Source organism: Microtus pennsylvanicus, chromosome 5, assembly GCF_037038515.1.
Source record: "Microtus pennsylvanicus isolate mMicPen1 chromosome 5, mMicPen1.hap1, whole genome shotgun sequence".
Lineage (NCBI taxonomy): Eukaryota > Metazoa > Chordata > Mammalia > Rodentia > Cricetidae > Microtus > Microtus pennsylvanicus.
The window spans coordinates 99,838,486-99,863,669 of NC_134583.1; the positions used below are offsets into that span (position 1 = coordinate 99,838,486).

The 25,184-nt window shown below is 41.1% G+C and overlaps 1 protein-coding gene across 1 annotated transcript in view; it reads left to right on the forward strand.

Annotated features, from left to right (window-relative positions):
* Window positions 1-25,184, forward strand: part of Trpm6 (transient receptor potential cation channel subfamily M member 6) — a 114,763-nt gene that overhangs the window by 81,239 nt on the left and 8,340 nt on the right. Inside the window, exons 30-38 of the mRNA XM_075975251.1 lie at window positions 2,310-2,401; window positions 6,294-6,352; window positions 8,378-8,403; window positions 10,099-10,149; window positions 11,707-11,772; window positions 13,949-14,235; window positions 14,931-15,013; window positions 15,708-15,913; window positions 21,992-22,043. Coding sequence (XP_075831366.1) covers window positions 2,310-2,401; window positions 6,294-6,352; window positions 8,378-8,403; window positions 10,099-10,149; window positions 11,707-11,772; window positions 13,949-14,235; window positions 14,931-15,013; window positions 15,708-15,913; window positions 21,992-22,043 — 922 coding nt within the window. The remainder of the gene's footprint in view (window positions 1-2,309; window positions 2,402-6,293; window positions 6,353-8,377; window positions 8,404-10,098; window positions 10,150-11,706; window positions 11,773-13,948; window positions 14,236-14,930; window positions 15,014-15,707; window positions 15,914-21,991; window positions 22,044-25,184) is intronic.

The following is a 25,184-nucleotide window of genomic DNA, read 5'->3' on the forward strand; positions in this document are numbered from 1 at the left end:
GAAACTCTGTCTTGAAAAAAACCAATAAGAACTAAATGGGCACGACATTGATTTACAAGTATGGCTCAGGAGCTGAATTGCCTTGCCTTAACTCACCGTTTCCTGGAAACTGGACATTTACATATGTCAAACCCATGCATAAAACACGACTCCAGCTGGGCTGATGCCTCCCTGAAACATCATGAGCATGGAGGAGGCTGAGGCCAGAAGACTGTCTTACAGGCCAGTCTGGGCTGGACAGTGAGAACTTTCATCACAGTCAAAATGGGAACAAGGCAGTAAGCAAGCAAAGTAAAAACCCTGACATCAGTCTCGGATGAATCATAGTTATATAATGTAGTGTGTATTTTACAGATACTATAACCTGTGTTTAGTTTTTATTTTTTAGGCTCTATTAATTTTAGAAAGTGGGCTCACGATGATATTTCTGTACGTGTGTATAGCCTGCTTCCTTCATACTCACTTCGGCTCCCTTCTCTCGCCACCACCACCTCTCCTGCTGGCTCCCTTCCAATAGTTCCCCTCCTACTTTAATGCTCTTTAAAATCCAGAGTCCACAGATGAGAAAATACACAGATAGTTGTCCTACCCTGCCTGCCTTGTTTTGCAGACTATTATGACTTCTGTCTGTGTTTCCCAAATGACATTGTTTTCTTCTTTATGCTGAGTGAAACTCCACGGTACCCACCTTAGATCATAGTATGTCATTCTAAATATGTGTGTTCCTTCCCGTGAGACTCAGACAGAGCGCTATGTGTCAGGAGGGTGTAGCGAGGCATTTTGTCCAAAGACAGAAAGTCTAAGGGAAACTGGCTGACCCCAGGGCCAGCAGATCTGGTGAGGCCTGGCGTCATCCTTGCAACACATCTTGAGAAGCTTTGTTTTTTTTTTTTGAAACACCTTACAAAATAATTGAAAATTAAGGAAATAAAATTTGGGGAGTGGCAAGCTTCTTCCTTTCCCTCTCTGAATCAGGGTCTCCCGTAGCCCAGGTTGGCTTCAAAGATAATGTGTAGCTGAGGATAATCTTGACCTCTGATCCTTCTGCCTCTAACTCTTAGGTAATACATAGGTTTCAGCTATGTTTCAGCTATGTATTACCATGCATGGCGTATGCAGTGCTGGGGACTGAACTCAGGGCCTATGCATACTAGGAGCACTCTATAGCGGACTGAAGAACCCATGTATGCTAGGCATTCTGTCCAGGGGATAGAACTCAGAACCATGCATTCTAGGCACTCTATGGGGGACTGAACTCAGAACCCATGTGTTCTAGGCTCTTTGTGGGGGACGGAACTCAGGGCTCATGTGTTCTAGGCTCTCTGTGGGGGACTGAACTCAGGGCCCGTGCATTCTAGGCTCTCTATCAACTCTACCAACCCCAGTTCTCAGGTAGTTCCCATTATACAGTCACAAAATTTCTAAGAAAACTATGAAAAGATAAAACATGTTTTTCTATAAATTTTTGTTTTAATGATAATACAGTTTTGCCATTGAAATTATATTTATTGTAATTTTTATCCTATGCCAGTAACTTCCTTTGTACGTCTTATATCCTTTTTATGGTGCAAAATCACATGGGAAAATATGATTATTATCTCTTACATTTGTTACAGCTCAGCTCTTTAGATATCAGGTGTAACAGTGGAATAACATCTCTCATTATCATTTCTAAGAAAAGTATAAAAATTAAGCCTAATAGATAGTTTTTGCTTTCCTCTCTCTTTTGTTGTTTTTGTACTTTTTTGTTTGGTGCCCTTATGAAGGAAGGATTACTAATTTATAACAAAACTTTCATATATTTTAAAGTATAGTAATAGAATGCAGAAGATGGCAAATGTAAAAAACTGTTGGATGTGTTTTCTAGATAAAAAAACCATCGTGGATTATCTCATTCCTGACTTTGATAGAGAAGTCAAAGCTAGGGTAGGTGTGATGGCTCGGTGTGTAAGGCGCTCATTGTACAGCCTGAGGATGGGAGTTCAATCTCTAGCATCTATGCAAAAGTGGAAGGAGAGAAGGGGGTCTGCGGAGATGTTCTCTGACCTCCAAGTGCAAGAGCCATGTGTGCATGCCTTGCAAGAATGGTGAGCACAACTAGAGGAGAGTGGAAACAGAATATACAGTTTTCAATCCCAAGGGGAAAAAAAAGGAAAAATGAAACTTGGTGAAACTTTCTAAAAATAGAGAAAACTATATCTAAGTTTAAATAAATGTACTGTGTCCAGATTTTTCTATTTGAGAAATGTGATTTGAATGTAACACATTTCAACCAATTTTCTAATTTTTCTTCTTCTTTTAAAAACAAGGTTTAGAACCTTATATATATCAGAAAATGAAAATGAAGGAAATTGAGCAGCATACCACACGAGCCAGCGACTACCTGAAGTGTTGTCGAGAGGTAAAAATATTTTGAAAGTCTTTTAAGAATTTGTGCACGCACCACTTCGTTTGACGCTGCTGACTTTTCCTGTCACAGTCCATAAATGGCCTCTGTTTTTACTGGCCTTGGATTGAAATCCTTGGGGCCTGTGTGTTCAGGTCAGTCCTTGCTTCATTTTCTAATAGCCTTTGTTCTCTTTCTCGTGCAGTTTGCTTAGCACAAGAGAAAGAACTCACTTTTTTCAGATGTGTGAACATGGTCATATGCAAGAGAAACAGGTTTTCTCCAGCATGCTTTTCAGAGGCAGATCTAGGACAACCATGGGGGAATTAATGTAAGACAGCTGATCTAAGAAGAAACTTTTACCAGTTGGCACCATTCCAGGATAGAATGATTGGTTCTGGAGACAATGAATTCCTCGTGGGATTAGTCTAGCATAGGCTGTAGGAATGTGTTCAGACCCAGGAAGGGGACTAAAGCATTGCAGAGTGCAGGCACCTCTGTGTTCCTCTAGTACCCAGACAGCCAGTTTTACATTCGGCTTTTCGACTACCTCCAAATAGGTGTCTTGTCCTACTGCCGCCTTCCCATGTGGCATGTGCCACAGAGTAACCCAAGGAAACTAATTTTGGTCTTGGTTTGAATAGCTGAACTTGGGAACTATAAACCCTACCTATATAAATATCCTCAGGAGTTCTTGTAGCAATCTAAAGGAATCTAAAGGAATTAGAAAGTGCTTGCTTGAGGATGGTTGTGAGCAGCACCTGTGTCCACATCCCAATTCCATCATTTCCATCTGTCCCCACTAAAGCTGGATGGGTCAGTTAGCCTGTGAGGGTCTTTAACAATCTCCAATAGATGCTATTGTTACAAGATTGTCCGTAGTATCCAACCAAGAGACCTCACAGGAAAATGCCTACTACAATGCCTGAAGTGTACTGTGTCTCAAGAAATATGGCTTAGATAAACAGGAAATAGGATGAGGTAAATCCGGGGTAATGCTCCTCCCCATCGCCATCGCCTAGAACTGTTGTGTACTTATGACAGGGATGCTATGATGTAATGGCTGATGTTTCTAAATACCTAGCAAAAAGAAACCCATGGGGCCAAACAGAGGCTGTTTTTGGCTGTTTGTGAGCGTCCAGGCAAGCATGGGCCTGGAAGGCCCAATTGGATGTAGGAGTAGCAGAGGGTTGCTGTAGCTGGATGCTCGTTCACATGTCTCCAGAGCAGGATGCAGAAAGGGAATGCTTTCTTATCTCTGTTTTCAAGTCAATTTGGAGCCCCAGGCCACGGCATGGTGCCACCCTCCTTCAGAGTGTGTCTTCCCATCTCAGTTAATCCTCTCTGGAAACGTCCTCACAGTAACAGCCAGAGGAGTACCTCATTGTCTTAGTCAGCTTTCTATTGCTGTAATGAGACACCATTACCACAGCAACCCTGATAAACATTTGGTTGGGGTGGCTCACTTACAGGTTCAGAGGTTCAGTCTATTATCACCATAATGGGGAGCATGGTGGCAGGCAGTCAGATATGGTGCTGGAGCTGAGAGTGCTACATCTTGACCAGAAGGCAACAGGAAGTCAACTGACTCACTGGGCAGTTTTCTGAGCATAGGAAACCTTAAAGCCTTCCCCATAATGACTCACTTCCTCCAACAAGGCCATACCCACTCCAACAAAACCACACTTCCTAACAGTGCCTCCCTATGAGATTATGGGGGCCAGTTATATTCAAACTACCACATTCCACTCCCTGGTCTCCATAAGCATGTAACAATATCATAATGCAAATGACATTTAGTCTAATTTCAAAAGTCCCCATAGTCAACCTCAGTCTCCTGTTTTAAAGTCCTAAATTCAAAGTCTCTTCTGAGATTCATGCAATCTCTTAACTGTAATCCCCTGGAAAAATCAAAATCTAAAAACAGATCACATGTTTCCAATATATAACGGTACAGAAAATACATTACCATTCTAAAATCCAGGGAAGGGAGCACAGAAAGGAAATACTGGACCAAACCAAGACTGAAACTAGCTGGGCAAGCTTCAAACTCTTTATCTCCATGTCTGATGTCAAAAAGCTCTTCAGATCTCCAATGTCCAGCTCTGTTGACGGAAACACACTTCTTTCTCTTGGGCTGGTTCCACTCCCTGTTAGCAGCTCTCCTCGGCAGGTATCCCATGACTCTGGCAACTCTAACATCTTGGGTTTGCCAAAGCAATCCAGGCTTCAACTTCACACTTTCACACAATGGCCTCTTTACTAGGTCTCCATTCAGAGACACCCCTGATACACGCCTGGCCTCAATGGCTTTATTCCACAATTCATTTCTTCTATCCTTAACTCTAAACCCAGAGTCATGTAGCCAAAGCTGCTAAATTCTGCTGCTTGATGGGGTTGGAACATGATCCCCTCTTTCAAATACATCTTCACCAGCTTTCTGTCTTTCACTGCCTAAGCTTACCTGTTCTGAAACTTGTTATGTAGTCCAGACTAGCCTTACACTAGACATCTGCCAGCTTCTACCTTCCCAGTGTATGCTCCTCAACACCTGGATCTAAGCATTTTTTTAAAGTTCCTTTTCACAAGTTGGAACCGTAGCTGGGTGGGATCTTGCCAAGAGGTCACCACTTCGTTTATTCCATTTCTTAACCCATTTATCTCCTTGAACACATAATTTAGCTCTATTCCACTTCCTGTTGCTCTTTTTCTCCTCAAAATTTTTATTTTGCAATTTACCCTGCTCAGCTTGCTTCTCTTCATTATAAATCTTCATTATAGTTACTACTAAAAAAAACCATGGCAGAGTCTATATTAGGCTGTTTTGAGATTTCCTCTGCCAATTGGAATTAACCCAAAATTCTTTACTTTATCCTCAGGTAGATTCTTCAGAAAAAGGCAAAAAAGACAGTTACTTTGTTCACCAAAATATGACAGGAATGATCTTTAGGCAGCACACTAAAATTCTCCTCCCACCCCCGAAACCTCTTGTGTCAGTCTTCCATTGTTCAAATAATTCTTAGCACCACTGTCTTCTATGCTCTTAATAGTATGGTCCATTCAGCAGTACTTAAAACATTTCACCACTGCTTTCTAAACCCAAAGTACCAAAGTTCAAATCCCTCCAAACACACACACGGTCAGGCCTAGCATAGCATTACCCCACTTCTGGTATCAACTTCTGACTTAGTTCGGTTTCTATGCTTCCAAGAGACACCTTAACCGCAGCAACTCATAAGGAAAACATTTAATTGGGATGGCTCACTTACAGTTTCAAAAGCTCAGTCTATTATCATAATGACAGGTAGCATGGTGGCAGGCAGGCAGATGTGATGTTAGAGCTGAGAGTGTTGTATCTTGACCAGAAGGCAACAGGAAGCTAACTGACACACTAGGCAGTATTCTGAGCACAAGAAACCTCAAAGTCTGCCCCCATAATGACTTACTTCCTCCAACAAGGCCATACCCACTCAAACAAAGCCACACCTCCTAATAGTGTCACTCCCTATGGGGCCTGATTACATTCAAACTACCAGATTCATTAATGCCCTATGTGTTTTTTAACATGTTAAGTTGATAAAATTATCCATTGTATGTGCCAAGTAGGCCCTCCATTACTACTTTCAGACAATTAGCTGATTAATCTCTATTTCTGTAAAAATTTTCAGATGTTGCATTTTCCTTTCAGTGTCTCTAAAAAAGTAATTTCATTCAGTTAAAGCCATCAACTATGGGGCTTCCCTGATGACATGTTGACATTATGTATCATCCTAGCTTGTGTTTCCTTTATCAACTTAAAGAGAGGTACTGAGCCAGTCAGAGGAAGAGTGTGCTTTACTGATGGCCCACTAAAAGGATGGGATGGGTGTGCTGGTTGCATTCATAATGTCCGTTCCCTTATGCTCAGGACCCACATGAAGACCCTTCATGGAGTCCCAGGAACACCAACCTCAGCAGGAGTTTTCTGTGAGTATTTCTGTGTCGCTTTTAACAAGAGCTTCTGGATCCTTTCCTCCAAAGATAAGGAGCAAAAGTTTAGTTTGGTCAGAGTAGGAAGAAAAAAGTGCATGCGTGGTGACATTATTTTTCTTATTTTAGCAAGAATGGAAAAAATATTCCCCAAGTTTTCCAGTGTCTAGTAGGAGTTCTTCACCCAAGTCCCTTTAAGAATATAGTGATAAAATGTATACTTTGACAGTCGATGAAAAATTCCTTTGTAAACTCAACAAAAGTAGTAAAAAAAAGAAACATATGGAATACCAAATAGAAAAAAATTCCTTTGTAGTATCAAAAAGTTCACACATGAATTGATTGTTATATCTTTTCAGGTAGTAAGGTTATGAATGTGTTTACAGTGTAAAATACATGTGTTTTCTCTTAAAACAAACAAGCCTGAAGGCCTGTTTAAATTTATTTTATATTTTTAGAATGTATATAAATAAATTATGTATCTATTTTTATTTTATGTATTTTCCCTGCATATATTTAAGCTAACGTGTGTGCAGTATTCATGGAGGCTAGCTGGGATTTCTTGGATCTGGAGTTATGGACAGTTATTATCGACCAGGTGGATACTTGGAACTGAGACTAAGTCTTCTGCAAGAGCAACAAGTGCTCTTAACCACCCAGCTTCACTCCAGGCCTTGTTCGCTAGATTTCAAAACCCATTCTCCCCAGTGTGTTCCTTTTACAGATGGGGTTGGTCTTTGTTTCCTCATTTTCAGTGGCATTCCAATTGTCAAGGCATCCACTCTGACAAGGATTGAGAGTGAGAAGGGAGGGAGAGAATCTGGCAGTAGAATTGAGTATATTCCTGAATTTGGTTTATTAGGAGAAATAGAATTTGAAACTCAACCAAGTAAAAATGATTCCATTTTTTTAAAAGTATTTTTTTTTTTTCAAGAGACATGGTCTCATGATGTTGCCCAGGCTGGCATAAACTCCTGGGCTCAAGTGATCTTCCTTTCTCAGTATCCCAAGTAGCTAGCATTGCTGGTGTTTGGCTCTGTGCTGCTGTGATGGTTCCACTTCACCTGTAGGGTGTGTGTGTGTGTGTGTGTGTGTGTGTGTGTGTGTGTGTGTGCTTTCCTCCTTACAGCATCAGTCATCTACCAAGTCATGGGGGGGGGGGGGGTAGAGGGAAATCTCCCTGTGGGAAGACCATTTGATGTAAAGAAAGTAAAAGATGACTTTTAGTTATGATCCTCAGCTCTGTTGACATGGCCTTTCTTGGGAACTGCCACCATAGCCCCATGTAAGCCTGCTTCTAGACCTAAAGGATACATGACTTTCTTCTCCCAAAGGTTCAGTAGTTTGTGCTCATGCAGGGTGGTGGGTTATTGCAGCATGAAATTAAACAATAATTGTAATTGTACTTTCCTCCCCAAGGACCTTAAATACTGGAGATATTCTTTGGATGCATGTTTTCAGACTTGCCCGTGGCCACTTGTGCACTTGAGCAGGACAAGGAACAATTTAAAGAGAGCTAATTCCAGCCTGTGAACATTTAGGGGCCACGTGGGCTAATGAAACTGATTTGTGGTCTTGTCCAGAGCGATTCTCAGACTCATTTGTAGGCAGCTGCTTTGCATAGTTCAGGCACCCTTTCGTTTAATTGATCCAGAACAACACAAACACAGTTAAATCTTATATATGTTATGTGATCACACAGCTAATTAAAACCACTAACACCACTATTTCTCAATTAGCTTGGGGCATAGATAATAAGTGATTTACATGCCTTACTGGCATTATTTTGTGTGTGTTGTGAAAATAATTGTATGGCTACAAACTTCTCTATTGGTAAAATAGGAATAAGATGGAGCAGAAAATTTCATACACATATGTGAAATATATATTATATAAGATATAATAAAATGTACATATATATATATACACTCTTTATTGCTGTTTCAGATAATTTTTCAGTGTTTTGGAAATTAAAAGATTTAAAGCAGCATTTTCTAAATCATTTTATTTCCCCCCAAACAGAACAAGAAACTCAAGTGAAATTGACAGTAAGTTTTTATATTTAAACATTTATTTTTAATTTTTAATTTCATTGATGATGGAATTCATTGTCCTGTTATGAATTTTATAATTCCTGACTTTTATTCTTTTTGTGTTTTTTTGTTGTTGCTTTTGAGATACATATAAAGCAGAAAATTCAGTAGAAAAATAGAGATAGCCCAGATAAACCACGACTGATGTGTCCTCTTGTGTTTTTGTTTTGTTTTATTTTGGTGATTCTGAGGCTCAAGTCCAGGACCCTGTGCACTCTAGGCAAGCATCTTACCCACTGAGCTACATCCCCAGCTTGAGATTCTTTGAGTAACCAGTTTCCACTGTAACGTCCCTGTTGTTTCTCTGCATGAAAACAAATCCACTGAACTCATTTTGACTCTGCAACAATTAATAGTGTCATATTTTACAGACATAGAGTCAATCACATGCTTGCACATGGAAGTTTCCTTTGATATAATTTCCAGGATGCTGCGCCACAAATGTCTGAATAGGGCCTGGTCACAAGGCCAGCTTCTCTTCGTGTGTTCTTGCTCTTTCTCTGACTGAGAGTACTGGGCAGTCTGGCATGTGGTCCATTGGTGCTCAGTAACTATGTGTTAAATAAATACCACTAAGGTCCTGAAGCTCCTTAGATGCTGAAGTCTAAACTGAAACCAATCAGATGACAGCGATCTTCCATCGTCCAGTTAGCATTAGGGAAATCCATAAGCCTTGGCATGGCATGGTTTATTATTAATTAGCAAACTGTATGGTAACAGTTGCATGATTTTTTCTTGAGTCCACTGCATTTACCTTTCTGAAGGGTGAGCACCTTCTCCTAGTCCCTTCTCATGCCTAGCATGACCCATAGCGGGAGCTAAAAGTCTACGTTACTGACTGAATTCAGAAATGGAAGCCTTTTCTGCCGACCATAGGTCCCAGCATGCCCCCTCAAAGGACGCTTGTTCCCTTCGTTATGTGGCAGCAGGAGCCAGAGCGCTCTGTAAACCTAGGCTCACTTGGCTGCTTACTCTAGTAGGTGCAAAGCATTGGCTGTTGTGAGACTGAAGTTTCCCCCCTTTAATTTTGATTTTCATGGAACAGCAAAATTGTTTCAAAGGATTTCTCTGGAGCCTTATGATTTCGGGCTGGAACAGATAGAAAAGTGAGAGTTTAACATTGGAGGGGGCGTTCCCTACATAGGGTCCTGGTATAGCTTAGCAAATGGCACGCTGCGATACTAGCCACCCTCTCCTATGTGTCTGGCATATACTTAATGTTTTGTCATTAGTTTCAGTCAATGAGCTAGCATGCTAATAAGTTGGCATTAATATTGTCTTTGCACGGGTAGGTGCATCTTGGCAAGGAGCTCAGAGGACCATGCTTCTGGGATGTCATGATAGGCAGCTGTGTGCCTTCTCTAACCCAGAGGTGTAATTGGTTCAAAGGAAATACATCTTTGAGGCTAATATTACCTGTCTTTCTTCAATTCCCTCTATAAATATGCTTGGAGATATTGCACTGATGATTGGAAGCTGTCAGGATACCATGAACAATAATGAGTTAAAGGGTATTTATTGGGTGAGCTTTTCTGAATAGTGAGCAGCTATTCTGATGAAGCCATTTAATAGTAACTTTGAAGGCAGTGTACAAACATGTATTTATCTGCAGCCAAGTAATTAAAGTGCCAATCATTTCTATGATTTCAGAGATCTCGGCCTCCTTAAAGAGCCCTCAAGAGCCTCACCACCATTATTCAGGTAGGAAGCAGGTGTACAGATGGGTCATCGGAGCTAAATGTGTGTGATTCTGCCTTGTAAACACGAACATCCATCAACTCTACATTATCAATACAGCACCCAATTCAGAAAATCGTTCACTCTAACAGTTAGAACAATTAGATTTCCCAACCATGGCCCTGACTCAGAAAAACAAATTGTTGGGATTGAAGAGAATTCACATACAAGAAGTTTTGAAAGAGAAGATACCTTTGGTGCCTAAAATTTCCTTGCAAGCTCAGTGCTGGCCAAAATGCAAATATCTTAGTGTTTTGAGCAATGTCCCTTGTACTGTGCTCTTTTTATTGCCATGCTGGGGTTTGAACCCAGAGCCTTGCTGGACAAGTATCTCTCCCTGAGCTATACCCCAGTCTGATCTGAATGTTTCGGATAGGGAAAAGGGCAGACTTGAAAGTCCTCAGTGAACTTGAAGGTTCCCTCGGCAGGCACAACCACTGAATAGATGCCACCTCTCATGGCATTAAGGCCAACAAACATGCCTTGCAGAGATGCCATTAAACAGAGATGTCAAGGGGCTCGACTCTGTTACTGAGCCAGGCTTCACAGCCCTTCAGCTGTCTTTCTTTCAGAGGGGGAACGATTGTCCTTTCCCTCTCTCAGAGGGACAGTCTGCCAAATGGCTAGCCGAGAATTAAGAGGCAGATACTTTGAGATGCAAAGCAGCCTAGAGCAGCTGGACTTGTGCCCTGGTGTGGTTTCTCAGTGGTCACTGCTCTCGGTGGGTGAGCTAACGCAAGGACAAGGCTTTCACAGAGTCTAGCACTCTGTGAGCAAGACCTTGCCGGCACTTCAATGACCAGTTTTATTATATGAAGGTCATTTGTTTAGGGTTTCATTATAGACTGTCTCTTCCTGAATTCTCCTCTGTGGTGAATAATGGTTCTGTGGACTCCAGCCTTCTCTTCCTAGGCTCCTATGACTGGGTCCTAAGCTCAGCAGTAATCTGTTATTTGGACTCTCTGCGAGCCGTAGAGAGTCTCTGGTGAGGAATACTGTAACTCAGATGCACTGCACTCTGATCTGTTAGGCTCTGGCTCTTGACAGGAAAATGCAGATCACTTGCTTCTAATTAAAATTAGTGTTCCATTCTCTCTGGGAAAAAGAAGGCCAGCTCTGCAAAACCGACAGTAGGTGTCCCCACAGACCACTGTGCGCTGGGTTTGCTTTGGGAAAAAGGAAAGCAGAGAATATGGAACATAGATTAAATCCATTTAAAAGAACGACTTAAGTATTATTTGAGTTAGTGTCTAATTGGTTATTTGGGAGAGTGAGAAGATAGCCCCTTCTTAGAAACATGTTACATAATCTCATGTAAAATTTCCCGAGAATAAGATATGCTCACTGTTCAAGGCATATTTTATATTTAAAACTATTATTTATAATGGTTTTGCTAATGGAGAAAATAAAATGTTTGAAATGAAACATTCTGGAATTTATGTGTACTTTGGTATGTGGGGGCTTCCTGTAAGTTTAATCATTGATGTAGAACTAAAGTAGTCAATCCGTTTTTGTTTGTAGCCATTGAAAGGAATAATTTAATGAGGCTTTCTCAGACCATCCCGTTTACACCAATCCAGCTGTTCGGTGAGTAATACCCCCTCCCTTCTTGAGGTTAGGCGAGGGCGGAGTGAATGCTGGCACACAACAGAAAAAAAAAACAACAAAAAAAAAACAAGAAACAAAAACATAATGTTGCTTCACTTGACTCACAGATTTCATTTTGGCCATATGGTCAACTAAGGAGATTCGTTTCCCAAAGTAGAAATTCTTGCTAACTAGTGTGGCCAGCATTTGGGGTCAGCCGCTGATACCATGGGGATGAGACCTACAGGGGTCAGCAGTTGGGAAAGCAGTGTGCTGCCGCAGCTGGCAGTCAGTGATTCTAGGCTGGACACACACAGGGTAGAAAAGAGCAAACCAACCTTGTATAATGGACGGAGAAGAAAGCGCTGCATAGCAGTGTGCAGAAAGCTGACAGGCCTGGGAAGAGAAGCCCTTTGTTGTCTTACAGCTGTTTGGTTTGTTGCATGAACATGGATTGCTCTTTCTTCGAACTGCAAATGTAGTTTTTTAAAAGCTGGAGCGGTAAAGAAAAACCAAGGGTATGGGTGTTTTTCTGCCTCGCAGGATAAAGCATGAGCAATTGACAGAAGAACAAAGGTGCCTACGCTGCCTGCCATCTTCATTCTCCTCACACTGTTCCAATGGGGAGAGCCCAGGTTGGCTTCTGATTGCTTATGCAGAGGCCTCCTTCTTCCCCTTGGCTCCAGGGCTCATTTTGCAAATCAATAGCTCTTCTCTAAAGCCTCCAGGAATTAGGACTCCAGAGAGCTCCTCAGTGGCATTCACTTGGGCATCAAGAGTAAACATTTGAGAATATACCACATGTTCTTCAGATACGCTTATTGATAAGGCATTAGGAAGAAGGATGAGGGGATAGATGGCTTCCCTTCTGGTAACTCAATACAATGTTCACAGAGAGCAAACAAACAGAGCAGCAGCAACAACAACAAATGGATATTTGAAGCAAAGTGTAAGAAAACAATGTGTTACAACTTTGAGGGAAACTCTGTGGGGCTCGTTACTCCTCTCATGCAGCTATAACACTGTATAGGTGAAGTCCAAGTCTGGCAATGACCCCTTCTTGCTCTCTAAGCTCAGAGTGGGTGCTGTGTTGCACTTGAGCAGTGTGTTGTGTCTAAAGTCTTTTGGAGTGGGGTTGAGTCTGTTTCTGAGATCCTAGTTTGCTGCAACCCTGATAACATAGGTGATCTGTACTGCAGACCACTGAAACAAATGTTATCTTTCCCTTTTACCAAGAGAGAGTTTCAGTAATTTGCTAATGAGTGCAAAAGAAAGTAGTAGAGACTCAGACCTTAGTACTGAGTGATTCCCACTGGGTAAAACCCTGCATTATTAGTGAGGTCAAATTGCACTTCATGGAGCAAGCGCAACAAGCAAAACCACTCCCAGAAAACAAAATCCATCATGTCCTTCATGTATAAAGCAAAGATACATATATAGCTCACAAAGAGTCCACAGCGTATTTAATATTGTATGGAGGGCAGTAATAAAAGTGGTTGCTCCTTATAAAAATGACCAACTCCAGGTTAAACTGTCTCTAGAGATAGATTTGTCTTGAGCAGGTGTCATAGCATGTGCCTATAATCTCATCACTCAGGAGGCTAAGGCAGGAGGATCAGAAATTTGGAGCTAGTCTGGGGTATGTAATGATTGCTAGGTCAGTCTTAGTTATTAAGCAAACCATGTCTCCAATAAAAAGTCTAACAGTGGCTGAAAGGTGGTGGCACATGCCTTTAATCCCAGCACTTGGGAGGCAGATGCCTGCGGATCTCTGAGTTCGAGGCCAGCCTGGCCTACAAGAGCTAGTTGCGGGACAGGCTCCAAAGCTACAGAGAAACCCTGCCTTGAACCTGCCCCCCGCCCTCCCCCCCCCAAAAAAAGAAAAGTATAACAGTGGCAACATATCAATGCTGTTCTAATATTGTTTTTGTCTAATTAGTTTATAATAAGCACAACTTATTTTTTATATGCTATTTGAGGCATTGTTCTTCCTCTCCCTCCCCACCGTCATCAGATGACAAGTCAGATCCATTTGTACCCTGACCTTTTTTTGGCTCCTGCTAGTTGCATCCTCTGATCACAGCGACAATTGAACTGCTCCTGAGTTGATCTTCAGGGCACCAGTCACACCCCAGACCTGCTGTTTTATTAAACTGGCTATCCCTTCTTACTGCAGCAGGAGAAGAGGTGACCATCTACAGGCTTGAAGAGAGTTCCCCTCTGACTCTCGATAAGAGCATGTCCTCTTGGTCCCAGCATGGGAGAGCTGCCATGATCCAGGTGCTGTCCCAAGAGGAAATGGATGGGGGCCTCCGCAAAGCCATGCGAGTCATCAGCACGTGGTCTGAGGATGAAGTTCTCAAGCCCGGGCAGGTTTTCATTGTGAAGTCCTTTCTCCCGGAGGTTGTACAGACGTGGTATAAAATCTTTCAGGAGAGCACTGTGCTTCATCTTTGCCTGAGGGTAGGTCTGAAGTTGAGAGACCCAGAGCCCAGATGGACAAAATAGAAGTGTAGAAGTCTGGCTACATCCTCACCTAAGATGGGTTTTCTTTAACCAAAGGGAGGTTGTTAGGTTTTATAGGTGGTGGCGGTGTTTTATTATTTTTGTTCTGTAGGACATTTGCTTTTGAGGTATAGAGTACTAGAAGTTAAATAATGTTAAACGTTGGGCAGTTGAGATCTGTTTGATCTTTAATAAGTAGAGTAAGTGAGTAAACCATTTTTTTTTGAGAATTTCATTACAACATTTTCACCTCTTTCTTCTTCTCCAACACCTCCTTTGTCTCCCCATTCTCTCCCAAATTCTTTACCTCTTTTCCTATGATTATTATGGATAATTGATATTGATCTCTCTCTCTCTCTCTCTCTCTCTCTCTCTCTCTCTCTCTCTCTCACACACACACACACACACACACACACACACACACACACACACACTACTGAGTTCATTTGATGTTGCTCTTACACATATGTGTTTAGGGTTGACTGCTTGTGATTTAGATAACCTATCAGGAAGTTTGTCCCTAAACACCCCCACCACATATTTGATAAATATATATAAATATATTTATTATATTGTATATAAATATAACATATATATATGCTTTAATCAATTCTTCTTTTTTTTCTTTCTTTTTTCTTTTTTTTTTTTTTTAGGAGATTCAACAGCAAAGAGCTGCCCAAAAACTCATCTATACCTTCAACCAAGTCAAACCACAAACTATTCCCTATACACCGAGGTGGGTAAACCTGCCCCTGTGGTTCTTCATTATAAGAAGAATTCCATTTAACCTCTTCTCAGCCCATGTCTCAAGGGAATGTTCTCCATGACCCTTTTCAGGGTTCTTCCTTTCATAGTTATACAGACTGGTATAAAGATAATTAAATGTTCCAGACATACCTGGGTTTCAGTTCCAGAACTTACGTGAGTGAAAATGAAGTTCAGACAGATCGACGACAAACATTTCAGATAGGTGAGACAGGCAGATGCTGGATGTAGTTGCTAATATCTAGGGGTATTATGGCCCCAAAACATGTCTATTTAAAGCTTAGCATCCTAAACCAATTAGCAAGCTTGCAATCACGAACCCTCCTTATTTTCCCTTGGGTGTCTTAATATGCTTATATTCACGTATCAAGGCAGATCATAATTTCGTGCTGAGAAATTAGAATAAAACCTTTTCCTCTATTTTACAAGAAATTTTATAGAGCCCAGCATGAAAAGTTGGATCTGGTACTCAGAAAAAAAGTTGGCAACTTTTCTCAAAGAAAAGGGAGGCGAGCAAGCTTGGGAACAAACCTCCCAGTTGTAATGTTTCCTCTGTCCACAGAAAGGCCAAGGTCAAATGACATTTGTGGTTGAGTGTTCTGAAGGGTAACTGCTACGCTTCCTTTCTGGTAGGAGGGGATCATTGGATTCTTTTTTCCTCACAGGTTTCTCGAGGTTTTCTTGATCTACTGCCATTCAGCCAACCAATGGTTAACCATTGAGAAGTTCATGACAGGGGAGTTCCGGAAATACAATAACAACAATGGTGACGAAATTGCCCCCACCAACACCCTCGAAGAGCTGATGTTGGCTTTCTCTCACTGGACATATGAGTATACCCGGGGAGAGCTGCTGGTTTTAGATTTGCAAGGTAACTAATTGACGATGCAGGAGGCAGAGTTCCTAGACATCTCACAAGAAATAGGGTGGGCATGTGGAGCTGTTGTACCCAGCTTAGTAGAGAGATACAGGCATTCAGTTCAGAGACATTGTGTGATAATGAGCGTGAGTACCCACTCTGCTGTATTCTACGTAGCCAGAGGGGGGAAATATAGGCAGAGGGTTAACTATTTCCATCTTAAAGATTTAAGTAGATGGGGAATGATTTTTGTATCATTTGTTTTAGTGTTATCACTTTGCCTTGTCTTCTGCTTACCAGAAACATCAACTGTATATCTACATAAATGGGAAAGCTTCAATTCTCGATAATTTTCATTTTTTTAGTTTACTGCCTTGCCAATTTATAATTTAGTTCGTTATGTTTGATGTATTCCTTGATATGACAATTTAGTTCAGGGAAGTCCTTGGCTCCAAGACAGGGTGGGAGCATACTCTTGTTTAATGAAGCCTTTGATCAGAGTATCGCCCATAGTCAGCACCTCCTCCTGCCAGAGAGATGTCTAATCCCACAGCATACTCAGTGTGTCTCCAGGAGGTTTTCCTCAGGAGGAGGGCACAGAATATGAGTTCTGGCCAAAGTTCAGTTCTTGGGCTCATGAAATAAGGGATCTGGCCCAGACACGTCATACAAGTTACCTCATTTAACCCCAGGAGCAGCACACTGAAGTATATATCACTGGGAATTTAGGACCAGAAGGTTTAAATAACTTGCCTCAGGTTGCACAGGTTTTCAAGGAGAAGTGGGATGTGGACTTCAGCTGGTGTCTTCCTACATATCCTTTTCTCCTCTCTAAGCCACAGGATTTCTGTAAGAGTGTCATTCTGAGAGGAAATGACCATCTTCGGGTATATTTAAACAACATGAACTTTCTTTTTTTTTTTCCTTTCTGATTTTCCTTTCTAGTTCTTAGCAAAACCAGGTTTGAGGCTGGGGAATGCTGAACTTGACACTCCTAGGGCATCAGGGGCAACGTCCAGGACTATTGCAGTCACTTGGAAGTCTGTGTCACATGCTCAGTGATCCATCCACACTTAAAGCATTGCACGTATTACTAAGCACATCTGTCTTTTGATATTCCTGGTGTTCTCAAGGCTGGGTTATATTTCTAAAACTCAAAAACAATTTTTCAGGAAGGAATATAAACTGAATTAATGTGAAAAAGAATCCAGCTTTTTATACCAGCAAGCACTTGATGAAAATCGGCCGGGAGTGGGGGTGCCAACGGCATCTGTTTTGTACTTCTGGCTGGAGAGACATTGATTGTTTTCATCTGTGCTCCACTGTTTGTGTTTTTGCTTTGAATTTTGGGTGGAGTTGTTTAAAAAGCAAAAACAGAAACAATAACAACAAACAACCAAAGAAAAACTTTAAGGAATTAATGACAACTCTTCAGTGTGTTTTGTATTTCACTTGAATAGGGTTTTGTTTAATGATGTTTATGTTTGGGGATTTTTATGTTTCTTAGTAATCCAGAGTGACATTAAACAGAACAAATGTTGCGATTATAGTCTTGGAGGGAAAAGGGAATTAACTTTATTCTTTTCCTGGGTAATTATGTGAATTGCTGAAATAGTCCCTGCAAGTCAACTATGTCAAAACATCGACCTTCAAAGAAGGCCTGAGTGGACATCACAGAACCACAGGCTAGGTGTTATGAAATGCATGAAACTTATCAGAGAGCTAGATAATTGTTGGTCTGAATTCGTGGAAAAACATGAGTCCATACCAATAATTATAAAGTTTTAAGCTGTTGCTAGTTAACGCTGAACAAGGTTGGAGAGGAAAATTGTGTTTTTAAGATTTTTTGGCTTACTATTCTAATGCCCTTCATTTACTAGTATTTCTAGTGTCTGGAAAGATGAGACATTCTGCCAGGCCCCACTGTGAATTACTTATATGTCTTGAGGAGCAGCCACCTTGAGTCCCACCTCCCTTAGCTGTAAAGGGGAAAAAGAGTATCCTGCCTTTAAGTCAGTTGGTTATTAAATTCCTAAAGAGGTCAACTGAGGCAAGTTCTCCACATGTATCAAGCCCTTGATAAATGTTACCTGCTGTTGCCAGTTAGTAGTAACCCTTGAATGGCTCTTTGAAGTGGAATTTAAGCTTTAGGTATGGGGAAGCTATCCTTAACTGTTTGACCCCGGGGTACCACCAGGAGACCCCCCTCTCCATTTCAGACCCTACTCATTGCTGCTTTGAGAGGAAGAAGGATGAAGAAATACTTGGGCAGTTGGTCTTTTTCTGTTTCCCTTTTTCTTATTTCATTTTTCCGAAAAGAATGAAACCCGGAAACAGCCATAGCATTCTAGGAAGCTGAGCTCTGAGGAGAGGCGTGACCAATTCCCCATTATTTATAAGTCTAATGAAGTTTTCTGGTCTTTTTCCACTTCAAAATCTTACATGGGAAGGCTTGAATCATCGTCACTGCATTTAAAGTCCAACAGTTAATTCCCAGCAACGGAAATTAAAAACAGCTGTATTCCAAATTAGAGCAATGTTTAGTTTTTTTTTTATTCTATCTTTCAGTGGACTTTTGGAAATACAGTCCTAATTTTTGGTTCAATAAAGCAATTTCTTGAAAAAGTTAGCACCCACATCACCATGAATGATGTCACTACACAGAGGTGACCTGTTTTCATAGATTTGGGAATTGGAGGTCATTGGTGATGCCAAGTTGAATGAAGTTCCATGGATGTTTCTGGGCTTTCTCTAGGTATGGGTATTTATTCATAACGACACTAGGAAAGAGATCATCAGGATGTTTAGATATCCAACCAGCTTACTTGTTCTATATTTTGTAGATATCAGGAGAGTCTGAGCCCAGTTGTCTTGGGTTGGGTGCTCTTGTGTGGCTAGAAGAGCCTAGTGACTCAGCCTGGCAAAGTGATGTGGAGGGCATTGAATGGTTGGTCTTTGGGGACTTCTCTCCTTGTTCATGGGTCATAAAGCCCTTCTTCCATTAGAACACCTCAAAATAAGTAAGCTAAGTATTATCATATAAAACATAGAGGTGTGCTTTAACATATAAAAAAGTGTTTGTGTATACTCTTTAACCCTCTCTTTTAAGGTGTTCTTTAGTACTAGGAAACATACTTTTGGGGAATGAGAGAAAACCATGGCTTTACTGCTGGTATGGGATCTTCTAGATAGAATACAGAAAATGGAGTAACAGCTGACATTGGAAGCTTCTTATGGGTTAGACGCAGCTCATTGAATTCTCCCCTAGCCCTCTCTGATAAGACCAGGATGCTATACTCGCAGATGACAAAAGTGGGATTCAGGGAGATTAAACAGGGTACTGAAGCCTTCCAGCTAGAACATGGCAGAATTTGGAGTGGAACCTCTGTCTTTCTGTGTGTCTAACAAGCCACAGAGATTCTGTAATAAGATTTAGACAAAAAAAAAAAAAAATTAACTCTGTAAACACATTTCTCCCCCCAACCCCCCACCTAATAGTGCTTCTTCAGCTACTATATGTAGTCCTGGCTTAAATTTGCACTGTACTTAGACATGGGCTTAAAACTTTAGTCATTGCTGTAAGCTCCAGGCTTAAAGTTCAACCCATGCTTAATTAAAATGGTGAAGACTGCAGCCGTCAGCCTGTCTACCTGCAGCGCTGGGGTACACTTCTGCCTGGTATTCTGTTTGTTCCCTTCATGACTGTAGAGAAGCTGTCCCTCTTGTCTATGTGACTAGAAAAGTACAAAGAGCTCCTTCCCATGGCTTTGAAAATGTGAGGGCTCGGCAAGGTCTGCTTTTCACACTTGCCTTGTGTTTGTGGTTCAGCCCAAGGTTTTCTTGCCCTCTTCAAAATCAGCATGAAAACGTGCCAGTCTAGCGGTTTGGAAACTTTGATGAGAAACCAAGTTACACCTTATTGCCACTAACCCATAACTGGACTTCACCATCTCCCATTATTAGCCAGACCACAAACCCACAGTGACATCATCATCTGTGACTATCAGTAAGAGGAGCTGCAGATATTAACACGGCACCTTGCAATGCAGGCGGATTTCAAGACACAGTTTGCAATTACCATTTGTTAGATAAGCTTGTAGAAAACAGATGGGGTAGATCCTGTTATTGAATGTACTATTAAACAAACACACTATGTATTGTAATACAGTAGTTGAAATGTTTTGCTAAAACCTTTTCAGGATGGATCATAGATTTCCTTTGTTACATATTTAAATCATACATGCTAAAATGTTGTTTTCCTGAGGAAATCAGCTTCTTAGCAGAAAACTTTATAAGGATTTCTGGTTCCTCTGAAAAGGTTACTATTCCAAGAGAGAGGTCACAACAGAAATCTTTAAGAGATACTGCTTAGAAAACATGGCCTTTGTCTTTTTTAAAAAATAATAATTTATTTTTAAAATAAGTTTTTAAATTTTAATTAGAATATAATTGCATAATTTCCTTTTTCTTTTCCTTCCTCCAACCTCTCCTGTGATCCCTCCCTCCAATCCTTCCCATGTACCTCCCCCAATTCCCTCTTGATTATATATATATATATATAAAACATATATTATATAATACATATAAATACAATGCATAAGCATGTAAATATAATCTACAGAGTTCTTTTAGTTTTGCATGTATGCATGTGATTTCAGGGATGACCACTTGGTATTAGTTAACTGACGTAGGGCTCGTCCCTGGAGAAGTCTAATGCTCTCGCTCTCTCTCTCTCTCTCTCTCTCTCTCTCTCTCTCTCTCTCTCCCAGCAGTCCTTAGTTTTCTGTAGTTCTTTATCTAGGGGTGGCATCCCTTGAGATTTTTCCCCTTTTACTTCAACAAAACATGAACTTTTCCCAACAAGTAGTAGTAGATAACAATATTCTAAAGTTCATATAACTTTTGATTCCTCACCTTACAAAGTCAGTGTTTTTCAAGCAGAGAAAAAGAGGCCCAGTTAGGGAAGGATCTCAGAAGTTGTTGGGGATGCCTAGGTGGCTCATCACTGTCTAACTGGCTTCTCTGAGCTGTCATCACTGTTAGACGCTAGCCTCCTCACTGCCTGAATTCATCACAGAGCTTTGCTCTGGGTATCAAGCCCAGTTCTGATTAAGTTCAGTCTTAGGTTGTGCCTCTATTATCTTTGCAGGCTCTGCTCTTTTCTTTTCAAAACTAAATTTTATTGAAGATACATTCTAAAAAGCGAACAGAGCGTAAGCACCCACCTCAAAGAATTTTCTCAACTGAACACACAGGTGGAGCCAGCTCTCAGATCAAGAATTTGGTGCCGTTTTATTCTGCTGTTTATAAGCGCTGTATATATAGACAGAGCATTTGATGGGTCTCTTTGATGCCTAGAAGCTGTATTTGCAAAACCTCCCAGGGCCTTGCCCTTGCTGAGCACTGATGGAGGCCATCTAAGGAGACCATGAACTAGTGGGAGGAACACAAGCATTGCCCCAGCTTTAATCCTGTTATGGCCACTTAAGGGATACACCATCTTTGGCAAGTTCTTCAATCTCTTTGAACATCAATGTACTTATTGATGTAAATGAGGGTGAGATGTAAATTGAGGATATGAGGATAGTATTTTCCTTTCATGAGAATTAGAGAAAATAAAGTTAGCTGTCTTAATGTATAGAACTGGTAAATGAAATGCCGATACACAGGTCTACTGAGAGATGCCACTATCAACAAGTCTTATGACACCATTTGTAGCCAGATGTTCATTAATTCAGAGGGGGCTGTTGTAGGAGATGCTGTATATTTTCCTACATTTCCTAAATAATTTTCATAGCACATTTAATTATCATGATTCTTTTAAATCTTACCTTCTACGGAGTGAATGACACAGGGTCTCACATTGTAGATCAGGCTGGCCTAGAATTTACTATATAGCTCAGACTAACCTTGAACTGGTGGCAATCCTCCCACCTTAGCTTCCCTAGTGTTGGGTTTGCAGGGGTGAGTCACCGTATCTGGTTTCAATATAACCTTCAAAATAAGGAAATGGATTTGGTTATTATTTTTCTGTGTTTCTTAGAAAAATCAAACCTCATTTGCTTAACGAATTTCGTTTCTTCTTTTGAGGTGTTGGAGAGAACTTGACAGACCCGTCTGTTATAAAACCTGAAGACAAACAGTGAGTTAACTTATGTGTTATAATTTAGAAGATTGCACTTCAAGTTTTTCAAGTTTGTAACATTATTTTTAATTGTTGTATAAAGATATAAGATTATATGTATTAAGGAGTATCATGTAATGTTTTGTTATCTGCATAGATTATATAATGTTCAATGGTTCTTTTTTCATAACTTAAAAACTTGGTTTACTATTACATCTAAGGGTGTTTTGCCCATATGTATGTTTATGCCTCATGTAAGTGCCTGGTTCCACAGAGACCAGGGAAGGGCATTGGATCACCTGGAACTGGCGTTATAGATATTTGCGAGCTGCCATTGTAGGTGCTGGAAATTGAACCCTGAGTCCGCTGGAAGAGTTACCCAGTGTTGTTGTTAACTACTGATCCTAGTACTTTTTAATTTTTTTTTCCAAAACCAAAATAAGACAGTGGAAATGAATAGGGTGTTGTGAGCAGAGGTCTGTTGTAGTTTCTTGGAGGAGTTTTAAATACATGTGTGTCTTTTAGATCCCAGAGAAGTTTTCCAACAGTTATTGCACAGAGATATGAAACAACATTTTTAGACTTAAACAAGATTTTCTAAGACACTTTAAATAGGTAAGGAATACGGAGGAAGAATGAGGGTGAAATAAGTTTAATTCTAGAGATGGGTTAGTAAGTGTGAGTGGGCATTGGAAGGGGCAGCACAATTTCCAGACTTTGGCTGCAAATCTGACTCTTGTGTTTTCTTACTGGTCTAAATGTAAGTTTAGCTTGACATAAAAAGGTGCTGTAGCAGAAGCAGCTTCCTTTGTTGTCTTCCCTGTGGAATGGTGGCCTTGAGCCTAGGCAGTCTCTTCACAGGCAAATCAGAGAAGAGGTAGATGAGGACTCCAAGCCACAGTGCTTAAATATAAGGCATCATCAGATGCTCTGAGTTAATTTGGAGCCAAGTTATATAGAGTCGGCTACCCATCTTTTGAATTTCAAGGACATCTTGTGGTTTTTGGCACTAAGGCTCTTAGGTGTGAACGGAAAGAGGTGATGGTGCCGATGGGCTGGTGACTGGTCAATCCAGAGGACAGCAGTGGCTGTTGTGATCAACATGGAGAATAGCAATGCTTACGTGTGAGTTGCCATCATGGTCACCAGGAGAACTTGCTGAACTAGATTACTGCGTTTCGCCTCCAGAGTTTCTGATCTAATTGTTTTGCAGCAGGACCAAATGATGGGCACTTCTGATGCATTGCAGGAGAGGTTGATGCCACGGGGCCACAGGCACTTTGAGAACCATGGCTCAAATGACACTTTTATTTCCTAAAGAATTCATTTCTTCATTGTGATGACATCTCACGGTTGTACAGCTTGTGGTGGGCTCGAGCTCTGGGTCCTTGAGCCTCTGCCTTCTTAGTGCTGAGATTATAATATCCATGCTGGGTTGACATTTTTGTTTTTACTTTTTAGTCAAACTAAGGGTCCATACTTGGTTGCCAGGTCATAGAAAACATTTAGGACTCAATAAATTGAAATTCCTGATATAGTGAAATATAAAAGTTTTGCTTTTTATTCTTCCGGTTCTCATTAAATAATCAGTGTATTACTGCACCATCCCTCACTGAATAACCTTTACTGAATGAGAGCACGGCCCATCCGCAGGCTTCTCTGAGAAGATGCTCATTTACTAAGATTCTATTAGCTATTATCGGCCTGGGTGGGCTAAGGAAGCTACAGCTGGTCCACAGGGCTCCTGTGCAGCATCCAGTTCCAACGATATTTATTTGATTATAGCCTCCATGTTGGACTTGAGGGTATAATGGACTGTTTTAATTTTTTAGTATTTTAGCAGAGCTGAAATGTTCTCAGCTAAGCATATTATTTCTTCAGCAGTCTTGTGTGCTCAAGGGCTTGTATTGGGAATTTTTTTTTATATGAGAACTTTCTTTGCAATTTTTCAGACTTTTTGCATATATAATGAACTCAGTTTATGTGTACTCTGTCTATTGTTCATTAAATTTTGACCTTGGCATATATCACTTAATATGACCTGAATACTCCATCCTTTCAGAGTCTAAGATTATATTATCCTACTTGACAGTTAGGTATTTAATTGCATTCTATAGAAAGCGGGTTTCAATTTCTATTAAGGTCACCTGGGGGAATTAGAAAAAAAACATGCTTGGCATTCTATTGCAATGTCTGAATAGGGCCCTGGCCTCTGTAATTTTTTTCTTTTCTTTTTTTCTCATACATTACAACCTGACTGCAGTTTCCCCTCCCTCCACTCTTCCCAGTGCTCCCCACACCTTTCCTCTCCCCCAGATCCACACCTTCTCCATTTCTCTTAAAAAGGGAATACCAACTGAGCCCAGCACAATGAATTACAATAAAACTAGGCACAAACCCTCATTCATATCAAGGTTGGATGAGGCAACTCAGTAGGAGGAAAAGGGCCACAAGATGGGGGGTGGGGAGTCAAAGGCCCCCCACTCTCACTGTTAGGGGTAGCAGGGTCTGTGATTGTTGTTTCAATCTCTGTCAGCTCCTACAAACCCTGTGTAGTTGATTCTGTGGGTGAGTTCTCGTAGTGTCCTTGGCCCCTCCGGCTCCTGCATACCCCACCCTGTTATGTGGGGTTCCTATGACTCTGCCTAGTGTTTGGCTGTGGGTATCTGCATCTGCTTCCATCCGTTTCTGGATGACACCTCTCTGAGAACATTTGGGCTAGCCACCAATCTATGAGTATAGCAGAATATCATTAGTAAACGTTTTATGGAAATTTCCCAGTCTTGTTTGGTTACGTCCTGAGTTCCTGGGCTGTTCAGACTCCAGTTCCTGGGCATCTAGGTAGTGTCAGTGTGGACTCCCTCTCTTGGTGTGGACCTCAAGTTGGACCAGTCATTGGTTGGTCACCCCCAGAAGTTCCGTGTCACCACTACCCTAACACATCTTGGAGGATGGACAGATTGTAGATTGAAGGTTTTGTGTCTGGGTTGGGGTCCCAGTTCTGCTTTTAGAAACCTTGCCTGGTTGCTGATGATGGCCAGTTCAGGGTCCATATCCCCCATTACTAGGAGTCTTTGATAGGGTCAATCTTGAAGATTTCAGGGAGTTTCTACTGCACTGGTTTCCACATTGTCCCCCAAATGTCCTTCAATTCCAGTC